The following is a 13,652-nucleotide window of genomic DNA, read 5'->3' as shown; positions in this document are numbered from 1 at the left end:
TAAAAACCCATTTTCTCCAAAATGACTGAACAGATCGAGGCCAAACTTTACATTCAGCATCGCATACCCATGACAAACAAAAAGGTCAGCGAGTACGACGTCATAAGTCACATGGTTTTGGAGTTATGACGTTTTCAAGCATAAACCTTTAAAACCTAGCTCCTCCCTCATTTTTGATCCTATCGAGGGGAAACTTCACAGATGTCTTCAGCATATCTGTCTACTAAAATGACCTTTTGGAATTTGCGATAGGTCACGTGGTTTTGCAGAGATAAGTAATTGAATGAAAATATTTAAAAACTTATATCTCTTGAACCACTTCATTGATCGACGTGAAACTTTATAATATAGTAGAAGTCATAAAGTGTAACAAGTGTGCAAAATTTCAAGATTGGATGTATGGCCTGGCAGTTAGAAGTTGTTATTGTGGGAAGAAGAAGAAACTACGCCTGAGCTTTGCAGGCCATATCAATGATTCGGGCTCTGCGGTTTTCAGGTCTATTTTCTTTAAAAATAAATTTCTCTGCAATGGTTTGACCGATGGACAGGAAATTTTCACCAAAGGAGCGCCTCGGCCTGCAGAATCTTTCAATGGTAACTATGACGTCGTAGGTCACATGGTACTGGTGCCATCTTGCAAAAACTGAAAAAATTTGCACCTCTATATCTCCGAAAGCGCTGCATAGAAAAAAATTAAGACATGGTTCATTGTAAAGAACTATCCATGGAGAATAACCCATGTGAATGACGATGTCATGGGTGCCTGCCTCCATTATGACGTCGTCATAATTCGACAAGTACAAAACTTCATCCGATCAGGATGAAATTCCTTGAGCATCATCTAGGGATAAATTGGAGAAACAAATTTTATAATGTGAAAGCGGGGTGTGTGTGTGCGTGTATGGGTGTGTGTGTGTATGGGGATGTGGCCATGTGTGTGCGGGGATTTGTGTGGGGGGGGGGGGGGGGGGTGCATGTGGGGATGTGTGTTTGTGTGTGTGTGTGTGTGTGTCAAAATAATAATGTGAAAGCGGGGTTGTATCAAAGCAGGGTTGTATCAAAGCATGTCCAATGAGAGTGGGGTTGTATCCAAGCAGTGTTGTATCCAAGCGGGGCTGAATCAAAAGTGGGGTTGTATCAAAAGCAGTGGGGAGGAAACCGGTCATCACTGCCAGCAGTTGTAAAGTGGCAGTTCTAGTTTTATTTTATTATTATTATTATTTTTGTTTACAAGATCGAGGCTCATGTAAGAGCTAGCACATTAAACACACATTAGCACATAAAACACAAAAAGCATAAACGGACACATAAAACAATAAAGGGAGGGGCAGACAAGATGGGGAGAGAGAGGGAAGCACACAAGCACAACAGTAGAGAACAGGGACATCGGGAGATCTGTGGAAGGGAGAGGGCTGGAGGGGGGGGGGGGGGGAGGGGAGAGAAGGGGTACACAGTATAAGGAAGGGGTACAGGGAAGGGGAGGGGAGGGAAGGGGTACATAATCAGGACGTAACAGTTTTTGTTCTGTTACGTCCTGATTCATTATGTGTTCTAGCTTCTCAATGAACCTCAACACAATACACAAAAAGAGGAAAATATATCATATCCCCTCTTACATAAATATATCATACAGAAAATATATTCCCTCTCCCCCTCAATCCTCCTCCTTGGTGATTTCAATATCCACATGGACTCCACTGACTCCACAATAACCACTGACTTCACTGATTTACTCACCTGCTTTAACCTCACTCAACATGTCGACTTTCCTACCCATATCCGTGGTCACATTTTGGACCTTGTCTGCTCCACTGGATTAAGTTTGCACCATCTCTATGGCTCCGACCTCACCCTCTCTGACCACTTAGCCATCACTCTGACCATCAACATCCCCGCCCCAACACCAAGGCATTATCGCACAATCAACTTCCGTAAGCTAAACGCTCTTTCACCTACCTCATTCTCATCCACCCTCTCTGAAAAAATGTCCACTTCTCCCTTCATTGACCTCCACACCCCTTCCGACCTCACTGACTACTACAACCACACTCTCTCCTCCTGCCTTGACCAGCTTGCACCTGTAAAAACCAAAACAGTTTCTTTCACCCATTCTGCTCCCTGGTTTACCCCTGAACTCCACCTGATGAAAACTCGTGCTCGCCAACTTGAAAGACTCCGCAATAAAACGGGTCTCACAGTTCACTCCCAAGCCTACAAGGACCACATACAACACTACAAAGATGCCCTCTCCCGCGCCCGCTCTGCCTACTACTCTCAAATTATCCACTCTGGCTCCGGAAACCCAAAAGCACTCTTCTCGACAATAAACAAACTCCTCCGCCCCCTGAACACCACCACCCAGTCATTCACAGTAGACAACTGCATCTCCTTCCTCTCTTTCTTCCAACGCAAAATTGACAACATCTACAACAGCTTGACCACCGCCGCACCCGCTCCCCCTCCAACCACCTGCCCCCCCTTGTCCTGCCATCCCCTGTCTCGGTTCTCCCCAATCTCCCCTACTGACCTCTCTAAACTCCTCATAGGAATGAAAACTGCCACCTGCACTCTTGACCCCATCCCCTCCAGCTTTGTCAAAGCCTCCCTCCCTGCTCTCTCTCCACTTATCATTGCAACAATAAACTCCTCCCTGTCTACAGGCATCGTCCCACCTTCCCTCAAAATTGCTGCTGTTACCCCCATTCTAAAAAAACCTGGTCTAAACCCTGACACCCTAAACAACTTCAGACCCATCTCCAACCTACCCTTTCTGTCAAAAGTTTTGGAACGCGCTGTAGCCACTCAACTCAAACATCATCTCTCTGCCAATAACCTGTATGAAACATTCCAATCCGGATTCCGCTCCAACCACAGTACTGAAACTGCTCTCCTCAAAATCACCAACGACCTTCTCCTCTCCTCTGACGCTGGCAACCTCAACATTCTCGTCCTCCTCGACCTCAGCGCTGCCTTTGACACCATCGATCACACTATCCTCCTCACCCGACTTGAATCCACCTTTAACGTTACCGGCACTGCCCTCTCTTGGATTAAATCATACCTCTCTGACAGATGCCAGTTCATCTCCATCAATAACTGCAAATCCCCCACTGCTCCCCTCCCCCAAGGTGTCCCCCAAGGTTCAGTTCTTGGCCCCCTCCTCTTCATCCTTTACCTGTCCCCGCTCGGTCACTTAATCCGCCGTCATGGTCTCCAATTCCACTGCTTCGCCGATGACATCCAGCTTTTCATCTCCACCAAGTCCGTCTCCACCGACACCCACTCTATCCTGACAAACTGCATCACTGAAATAAAATCCTGGCTTCAAATCAACTTCCTCAAGCTTAACTGTGATAAATCTGAAATAATCATCATTGGCCCAAAAACGCTCACAAAATCCACCCATAACTTTGCCCTCAACATCGACGGTATCCCAGTATCCACCTCCCCTCACATCCGGAATCTTGGCGTCATCTTTGACCAAACCCTTTCCTTCGACAAATACACTAAACAGATCACAAAGTCAGCCTTCTTTCACCTGAAAAACATTGCCCGTCTCCGCTCATCCCTCTCCTCCACGGCTGCAGAAACCCTCATCCACGCCTTCATCACCTCCCGTCTGGACTACTGCAATAGCCTCCTCTATGGTTCACCCTCAAAAATCACCAATAAACTCCAATACATTCAGAACTCCGCTGCCCGTCTACTCACCCATTCCCGGACCCGTGACCACATCACCCCCGTCCTTTACAAGCTTCACTGGCTCCCCATCCCCCAGAGAATCCAGTACAAAATCCTCCTCTTGACATACAAAGCCCTCCATAACCTGGCCCCATCCTACCTGGCTGACCTCCTCTCCAGACACACTCCCACCCGCAACCTCCGCTCTGCTGGTACCAACCTCCTGACCCCCTCCATCCGGACCAAATTCAGATCCTGGGGGGACAGGGCCTTCTCCATCGCTGCTCCCACCCTCTGGAACTCACTACCTCACACCATCAGAGACTCCTCCTCACTCACCACATTCAAAACATCACTAAAGACCCACCTGTTCAACACTGCATTCAACATTCAACCCACAGCATTTAACCCCTGACTATCTCTTCTCCTTCTCCCTCCTTTTGCTTTAAATATTTCCCTATTGATTCTTGTCTTTTTGCAATTGTTGTTTTCATGTATTGTTATGCATTATGTTTGCCACTCTGTCAAAGTGCCTTTGGGCTTCTGGAAAAGTGCTATACAAAATAAATGAATTATTATTATTATTATTATTATATCCCATCTCAAGTTTTCATGTTTACATGAAATTGATGGCAAATTTATTCATAATTGGGTACAGATTTTAAATGTGCACTCCATCCTCATTTGTTGTTGACGTTTGGTTACAAGCTTGCCGATTGGACACTGAACGTTGTGCAACTGGTGCGATCCATTTTACTATTTTGCTTGACATTTATGTTTTCTTCAAATGTGTTTGAAAACTCATACCATATTTCTATCAGTGGAAAACAAGTTGGATCGAATCAAAATGCCTGACAAAAATGAAAGTGGATTGGGAAACATGTCACTTTTATAGAACCTTAAATGTTTCTGTGAATCCAAAGTAAATGAGTTCCCTCTTAATCATTACTCTCACCGTTTTAAAGTTTTCCTATTTTGAACACCTTTGTCCATTTTTACCATGACAACTGTTGTCTTCTGTCTGTCTGCATGTGAGTGTGTAACACAGCTCTTTCATGAACCTTAGAAACCACAGAGAAAAATGAGTGGAGGTGAGCAGTGAGCCTAGATTTTGGGAGTTTCAACAGGAGAGGGTACTGGCAAAGCTTGTGGGCCATGGAAAAAAAATCTTGATGTGAGGGAGACAGGGAGGAGCATGAAAAGTGCAGGTACAGAGGGTGCAAGACCAGAAAAGAGGTGATAGAAGACAGAGAGGCCACCAACGTGTCGAAGATGTGTAACAGGCCCAGATATTCTGCTTTGCCACCGAATCATGTGTGTGTGTGTGTGTGTGTGTGTGTGTGTGTTCGTGTGTGTGTGTGTGTGTGTGTGTGTGTGTGTGTGTGTGTGTGTCGTTGATTATTATCTCCATAATTTGTGTTTTAGAAGGTGGAACGGAGTCCTCCAAGGACTTAAAGTATCCATCCCAGCTTCAAAGGAATGCAATTCATGGGCATGCGAATTCGAAGGAATGCAAGTTGTGAAGTTATGCAATACAACACTGAGATGAAGGCTCATTAAGTGTGCCACACAACATGTGGATATAGCAATATCGATCAGCTTGGAAGCCAAATAAGATTTACCCCTTGTGTACAAACATGGTATAACAGCAGAAACACAGGTCATGCCTGAAACAATAAACTTTAGTGCAACCAACAACTCTATCAAATCGTTCCACCACCATTACTTTTTTCTGCAATTAATAAGAACAAACATTTTGTTAAAAAAAACAACTATTGGACTGTTGCATCTTCCATTTGAGCACTGAGCTATTGATGCTGAAATCCTACATTAAAATCCCATGTATATTGTGTTGATTTGTCTATTGCCTCCTAAGGTTCTTTAACTATGATGTATGTTCAAGCCCCTCCATGAGCCTCATCATTTTGAGAGAAAAAAAAACATCAGCTGCATTTCACTTGTTAAATCATGAGTAAAAGTTGTTCTGCTACCTGTAAACCGCTCTTGTCCAATCAGCTCCACACTTGAACCCATCTGCCCTGTTCAAATGAAAAATGCCTGTTAGCAAAATCAATAAATTTCAAGAAAAAAAAAACTAGACAATTTAACGTGTGGACATCGACCGATATGCCTCCACCCACAATATTACATCATTACACATACTTTATAAAGTTTAATTTAAATCCCTTCAGCTGTGATCAAGTCGCACATTTTTACCTGACATGGCCTCTGACTTTTTACCTTTCAGAGGTAAAACGATCTTGATGCCAAAATCGAATCAGTTCAGCTTTGCATCATAATATATACTTGTACCAAGGTTATTCAAAATCCCAAAACTGGTTCACAAGTTAGCGCAGTATCAGAATTTTTACCTAATGGGAGTGACCTCTGACTTTTGACCTCTTGCGCCATAATCTAATCAGTTTATCTTTACATCATTATACATACTTGTCCCAAGTTAAAAACCTATCACGGATGGATGGACAACCCGAAAAAACATAATGCCTCCGGCAATTTCGTCACAGGGGGCATAATAACATTATCGTATAGTACATTCCATTTTTCCACACACACACACACATATATATATATATATATGTGTGTGTGTGGAAAAATGGAATGTGGAAAAAAAGTGGTGGAAAAAGTAAGTCCACCCCATGAAATGTTTTTAAAAATCTTTTTAACATGTGGACATATCAATATTTGATCTTCATTTAAACAGTATCTATAGATAAAGGTGATCTAATTGAACAAAAAACAATGACAAATTGACTTTACAATAATTTATTCAACAAAAAATTGTTGCACAGCATGCACAATTGCATGCACAGCTCGTTTCAAATCCCCCCACAACATCTCGGTGGGATTTAGATCCGGGCTTTGCCTTGGCCATTCCAGAGCTCTCCATTTCTTTCTTTTCAGCCATTCCTTGGTGGATTTACTGGTATGTTTAGGGTCATTGTCATGTTGCAAGGTCCACCTTCGGTTGAGCTTCAACTTTCCGACAGATGGCCTCACATTATCCTCAAGCACCCTCTGGTTCAATGAAGAATTCATAGTGGATTCTATGATGGTGAGCTGCCTAGGCCCTGATGCAGCAAAGCTGCCCCAAACCATAATATTTCCACCACCATGCTTTACAGTTGGTATCAGGTTCTTCTGGTCAAATGCTGTCTTTGGTTTTCGCCAAACATGTCTTCTTGCACTGTGGACAAATAGCTCTACCTTTGACTCATCTGTCCAGAGCACATTGTTCCAGAAGTGCTGGTCTTTGCCTAGGTGTTCATTGGCAAACTTTAGTCTTGCCCTGATGTTCTTTCTGGACAGCAAAGGTTTCCTCCTGGCACACCTCCCATGTAGATCAAATTTGTGCAGCCTCTTTCTAATGGTAGACTCGTGCACTTTGACATCAACAGTGGCAAGAGCTACCTGTAGATCCCGTGATGACATTCTGTGGTTCTTAGAGACTTCTTTCAACATCTTGCGGTCTGCTCTCGGGCTGAACTTGCTGGGGCGGCCTGGCCTGAACAAGTTGGCAGTTGTTTGGAATCTTCTCCACTTCTAGATGATCTTCCGGACAGTCGAATGATTGATTTCAAATTGTTTGGAGATCTTTTTAAATCCCTTCCCAGACTCGTAGGCATCTATAACCTTCTTTCTGAAGGTTTTTGATAGCTCTTTTGATCTAGGCATGGTGATGCCGCACACTTCAACAACAAAGAGCAAACCAAACTAAATGTCTGAGGTTTAAATAAGACAGGTTCCTCCAAGATCCTCTCCAACGATGTTCTAATCATTTGCACCTGAGCTGGTGCACCTGATTCTAATTTTAGGTATTTGAAGTAGTGATAAATGTAGGGGTGTACTTACTTTTTCCACATGTGAAATTTGCATTTATGTTTATTTAAATTATGCAATGGACTACAAAATGTAAATGTTTCATGATATTTGTTATATTATATCACCTTTATCTATCAATATTGTTGAAATGAAGATCAAATAGCTGTATGTTGAAATATGTTGAAAAAGTCAAAACTTTACACGGGGTGTACTTACTTTTTCACGTGACTGTATATACATACATATACATACATACATACATACATATATATATATATATATATATATATATATATATATATATATATATATATATCTATCTATTATATATATGCTACTCATCGCATAGTAACTGGTATATAACCGAAAGGTTTTCAGAGTCATAAGTGTATGCAGGACTCACTGTGTCGCCCTGATGAGCCCCAAAAGGGCGAAACCAGGTCCGTAACAGTGAGTTTTACATACACTTATGACAGTATCTGAACTAAGATCAAAATTCTGCTCTGTCGGAGGGTTCTCTTGAGAGCTTGACAGGCAGAGCGTATGTACATGGCAGTGACGTCATTACGTGCGCTCATTGAAAGCTGGAGAACTGAAGATATATTTGGATATATATATATATGTATGTATGTATGTATGTATGTATGTGTACATATATATATATATATATATATATATATATATATATATATATATATATATATATATATATATATATATATATATATATATATATATATATATATATATATATATATATATATATATACAGACTTGGCATTTAATATGGAATTTTTTTTTTTCTTGACGGGTTTACTTTCTGAACTCAGTATATCAATCTGGTGAGTTTCTTTTACCCTTCGGTGATGTCTTTGTTGAAAGAACCATGTCACTGATTGTCTTTCGCAGCAAGAAGTCAACAACAGGATTATATCACAGGTGGCGTGGCAAAATGTACGGACAGGTGCATTTGACGATTGGCTTCACAGTCGGGTATACAAGGGTTGTTGCGTTCTGTATTAGTGGAAAACAACTGCTGCACGTCTCCAAAAGTTATTGCCGCTTCCTCTGGAGATGGTCCGTCAACTCGACAATGCTGTTTGTCATGGAGTGGTGGCTTTACGAAATTACAGCATGAAAGAGCGTGCTATTGCTCGGCAGTATGGCATCACTCAAGGTCAGGTGTCAAAGATCCTGAAACGAAATGCTCAGAGGGGTGTCCCTACTCCAATACCGAGGCCATGACGTCCACGCAGAACCACAAGGAGAGATCATCGCCAGCTGCACCGGTTAGTCCGCAATGGCCGTACCAAGTCAGCTAATCGGCTTAGGGCTGAGTGGCAGCAACTGACAAATGTGCCTGTATCCAGAAGGTGAGTCAACCAACGACTGGTTCAAGCAAGCTATCGTGCCAGGCGTCCCCTGAGAAAGCCACGCCTGACCAGACAACACAGCCAGCGCCGATTGCAGTGGGCCAGAGAGCACCGTCAATGGCAGCCAGGACACTGGAATCATGTGACCTTCAGTGACGAGTCTAGATTTCTGGTCTATCGTCAAGATGGCCACGTCCGAGTGCGCAGACAAGTGCATGAAGCCTACAACAAAGATTGTATAGTGCCAAGAGTCCAAGCTGGAGGTGGTGGGGTGACCGTTTGGGCTGCTTTTCATGCAGGGGGCAAAACTGACCTGGTTGTTCTGAATGGAAACCTGAACCAGTTCAAGTACAGGGCCATTCTGGAAGAAACATTGCTTCCATTTGCTCGTGCAGCCTTTCGAGGAAACTTTGTCTTCCAAGATGACAATGCACGGCCTCATCGTGCTCGCATGATCCAACACTTTCTTGCTGACCGTGGTGTAGAGCATATGGAGTGGCCTGCCATGTCCCCGGATATGAATCCGATAGAGAACTTGTGGGCAGAATTAACGCGTCAAATCGACCACTTGGACCAGCAGCCTGCCTCTGTGCGTGAATTGCAGCAGACTATTGTCACTGCATGGCAAGCGATTCCTGTCCAAACCTTGGCAAATCTCGTGAACAGCATGCCTCAACGTGTACATGCTCTCCTGAATGCTCGTGCGGGTTACACGAAGTACTGAACTGTAATTTTACTGTCGGTAATCCCAGTCGTAATTTAACTTTTGTTTTTGTTAAAAAAAATTTTTGCCTAATGTGCAAAATAAAGAGATGCTTCTGGAAAACGCACAGAAGTTTAACACAGTACTGTCCATGAATTTAGTTCGATATCAGTTTACATCACTTTCAAGGATCAATTTATTTGTTTTGAAATGTCAAATGTGGTTTTTGTTTCTTTTAAAGGTCACATTCACAAAATCTAGAATAATTTCAACATAATTCCAATGAACTTTTGGTTCTAAGACATCTTGAAAAGTAAGTTCACCCCCACAAAAAAAATATTCCATATTAAATGCCAAGTCTGTGTATGTATGTATATATATATATATATATGCCGTTATAGAAATTACCTTTTCCCACTCATTAAACATACGTTAAACTCAGCTTGGCCTTCATGGTGCGGAGATCAGTGATGTGGAGGACGTCATCCCTTGAACAACTGAGCAAATCCGAGCCGTCGGGACTGATACATAAAGAGGTCACACGACCTGCAAACTTCAGCTCTGCACGAGTAGATTCAGCCCTAGAGCACAGAAAGGGAAGAGGAAAGCAAGACAGGAAATGCATGGTCATCCCATCTAATTACACTCAATTTGTCCAAATATCTCAGACCATGTATGGATTTTTGCTGCAATCTATGAAGCCAGCAGTTGCCCTTACTTCCACATTCTCACCTGGTGTCCCAAAAGCGAATCTTCTTGTCAAAGTGGCCACTAATGACGCACTGCTCTGTGCAGACCACATCGTTGCAGCTCGAGCCAGCGAAGATCGTCCGCGTACCTAAAACGTACAAGTGGTGAACCTCTTGGCTTCACTCAAGGAAGGAATTTTTGTTTTACAGTCTCCAGTAACTAAGTAACAGCTGAGAGCTCTGCTTGCAGAATGAACCCGTGACCTAACCCACGAGACTCACAGGCACGACTGCGAAGGTCCCAAAGCTTAAGGGTACGGTCATGACTGCCAGACACAACCCTCATGCCATCAGGCATAAACTTCGCACTCAGCACCTTGCCACTGTGACCTGTTAATGTGTGCTGGAAACAGAGAAGGAAAACATTTTGTTAACAAAGCATACAAAAGATTTGGCAAAGCTATATCAAAAGTAAAATTGGAGATGGGAGAGTCTTGATCAAATTATCCAGTGCTGCATTTTACAAAAGTACTTCTCGCTTTTTAAAATGAATCAGCCTTTGGGTTGATGGTGTAGAAAAATCAACGTAGTCTACCAATAGAGAGACAAAGACACAAAAAATGAAAATTGAGGACTCACTCGTAAACGAAAGTCTTCAATCCCCCAAATACGACTAGCAAAATCACTGGATGCAGCGAGCACGAATGAACCCTGCAAAGAGTTTGCACATGTCACACACATTTCCACCTTCCGCCATTTCCCATTAAATGGAATCGGTGGCTCATAAGAGTCACGATTTCAGTCACGGAGCAGATAGCCAGGCCTGACGTTTGACTGAAGCTGGTTTCGGTAGGAATATGGAATTTGTTCAGGGTAGCGGCATTACCTCGGCTACTCTTTTGAAAGACACTGTGGGATCTATAACATCCACCAACTAATGCTCGCAGATAGGGCACCAAACTAAACATCCATCCAAGGGACGGCTCACTTTGTGATGCAACAACACCCTGCCAGAAAATAACTAATCTGACAGTACGCTACCTCAACATTTCTGTAGAAGCCAGGTCCCATACATCTGTTGCTGCAAACATATTACTTAAGTTTAATCATAAATAATTTATTCATAATTTTGGACTTATCAGAGTAAACAACAAACAACAACATGCATTTAAAGGCCATTTTCCCTGCTAGAGCGGGGGTTAGCCTTGCGGTCCCCATGACAATCTTCTCCACTTTGCCCTATTTTCTGCATCTCTCCTTGTTAACCCCCTTGCCCGCATTTCTTCTTGCACCATCTTTAGCCAAGTCTTTCTCGGTCTTCCCCGTCCTCTACTTCCTTCTGCATTCATTTCCATCACTCTTCTCATCCAGTCACTTTCATCCTTCCTCAACACATGACCAAACCATCTCAACCTGTTCCTTACTTATCAGAGTAAGGAATCTTATAAAACTCACCAATAATGTACCATAAAAAACAGCAAGTAAATAAATGAATAAACCTCTCTCTCTCTCTCTCTCACACTCTCCCACCAACGCTAAATGTGTCATACAAAAGAACATTGTATACAAGAGATATATAAAAATTATAATCACCGTGATGTCAAAATCAAGACTTGTAATTCCTGCATTGCTGCCTGTTAAGGGCCCTCTGCATTCACATTTCCCTGAAAATAGAGATTTGAATAATAATATAAACAAGAGGGAGAATTGCTTTGCAATACAAGTCTCCTACCAAGTTCCAGTTCAATATGTTAAAGGGTAAGGGGGGAAAGTCTGGAAAACTGACCCATGTAGAATGTGATATTTTATAAGTTTAGAAAGAGCATAACTCGAAGAAAAATTGGTGAAACGCCCTGAAACTCAACCAACGTAACTTGTCATAATAAAACCATGTACCAAGTATCAGTTGAATATGTTAAAGGGTATGGAAAAAATGTCCAGTAAACTGCAGGTGGGCCGTACAGATGGAGAACAAACCTATAATCCCCTCCGGGTATGGGACTAAAAATAATAATAAACAAAATAGGGAATGCAATAATCGTTATTTCTATCATCATCAATAATTACAATCCATCAATATCGACAATAACCTAAACTGGATTTGGCCCAACTCCAAAATCCGCCTTGCCATCACCCCCACACCAATCCATCTTTCAGTCATTTTGTCATAATCACCAATCCTCCAAATTATGTCTTCCAGTCATCACCAATCATTTTGAATCTACAGAACTTGAACAATCATCATGCAATAACAAAGCTCTTTAAACTGTACCATATCTCTATGCCCGACATAGATAGTGAACAAATAAATGTTATTTTTCTTCTCATGCCATGTCCCAAAACATGGGTCAACAAATTATAGATCGTAAAAGATTGGCTTAAGTCTTTTATGAACCTGCTGGCTGCTTTATGATTGACTGAAGCTCATTTGGACGGGAATTTGGAATGTGTTCAAAGTGCAGGCGATAACTCACCTACTATTTTTGAAAGACACCGTGGGGTTCTTCATATCAACAAGATAATGTTAGCAGATGGGACACCCAGCACTTTGATGCAATGCCCTGCTTGCGAAGCACTAACATGACAGTTTACAGTAGTGTCCAAAATCAAACCCAGAGTAAACAGCTCAAAGGTAAGTACTCTACCTTTGCACCATCTTGTCGGTTGATTGCGAACAAGCAAACATGATTAAAAATTTACAAAATGTGAAAAAGATTACCTGCAAGCATATCCCAAAGCTTGACTTTGCGATCAGTACCACCTGTTACCAAGAGCCGAGAAGACTGGTGAAAACGAGCAGCATTGACCTCACCATCATGTGCATCCTGCAAATAGAACAAACAGCAAGGGGGACAGGAAATACACAAATACACCTGTCAAAAGGAGCAAAATTGAGACGATATGGAATATAAAAGCTTGTATGATATGCAGAAACTTTGCTTGTGATAAACAACTCACAAACTTGTATATGGCCTTCTCTGGTAGTCTGGCAGTGACACAAAATCCGGTTGGTGGGGGCATGTCACCAAGGCTACCATGGGATGAAACCCGCTTCCTGGCACAAAAGTAAACAGTATGAAAATCAAATGCATTAGGAGGGGTTTTTTCTGAAATGAAAAAGGAGAGATAAATAAAGAGAAAAAAAACATCATGAAGAGAGAGAGTCAAATAAAAGCAGGGAGAGAAAGGCAGAGAGAGGGAGAGGCAGAAAGATGGACAGAGAGAGAGGGAGAGAGGCGTACTAAAAAGAGAGAGAGGGAGAGAGAGAGAGGGAGAGAGGCGTACTAAAGAGAGAGAGAGGGAGAGAGAGAGAGGGAGAGGCAGAAAGATGGAGAGGGAGAGAGGGAGAGAGGGAGGGAGGGAGTG

General features: G+C 42.5%; 1 protein-coding gene across 2 annotated transcripts in view; it reads right to left on the bottom strand.

The window, feature by feature from the left end:
• The window catches only part of LOC137435139 (autophagy-related protein 16), a 307,119-nt gene that overhangs the window by 32,963 nt on the left and 260,504 nt on the right, over positions 1-13,652 (bottom strand). For both annotated transcript variants that reach the window (XM_078784630.1, XM_068128660.2), the window contains 8 exons: positions 13,245-13,341; positions 13,006-13,111; positions 11,880-11,950; positions 10,926-10,997; positions 10,569-10,689; positions 10,330-10,435; positions 10,029-10,178; positions 5,673-5,720 (listed from right to left, as the gene is read on the bottom strand). In XM_078784630.1, the coding sequence (XP_078640756.1) occupies positions 5,673-5,720; positions 10,029-10,178; positions 10,330-10,435; positions 10,569-10,689; positions 10,926-10,997; positions 11,880-11,950; positions 13,006-13,111; positions 13,245-13,341 (771 nt within the window). The remainder of the gene's footprint in view (positions 1-5,672; positions 5,721-10,028; positions 10,179-10,329; positions 10,436-10,568; positions 10,690-10,925; positions 10,998-11,879; positions 11,951-13,005; positions 13,112-13,244; positions 13,342-13,652) is intronic.

Source organism: Myxine glutinosa, chromosome 9, assembly GCF_964187855.1.
Source record: "Myxine glutinosa chromosome 9, kmMyxGlut1.1, whole genome shotgun sequence".
Lineage (NCBI taxonomy): Eukaryota > Metazoa > Chordata > Myxini > Myxiniformes > Myxinidae > Myxine > Myxine glutinosa.
This window is presented reverse-complemented; position numbering and strand designations above follow the sequence as displayed.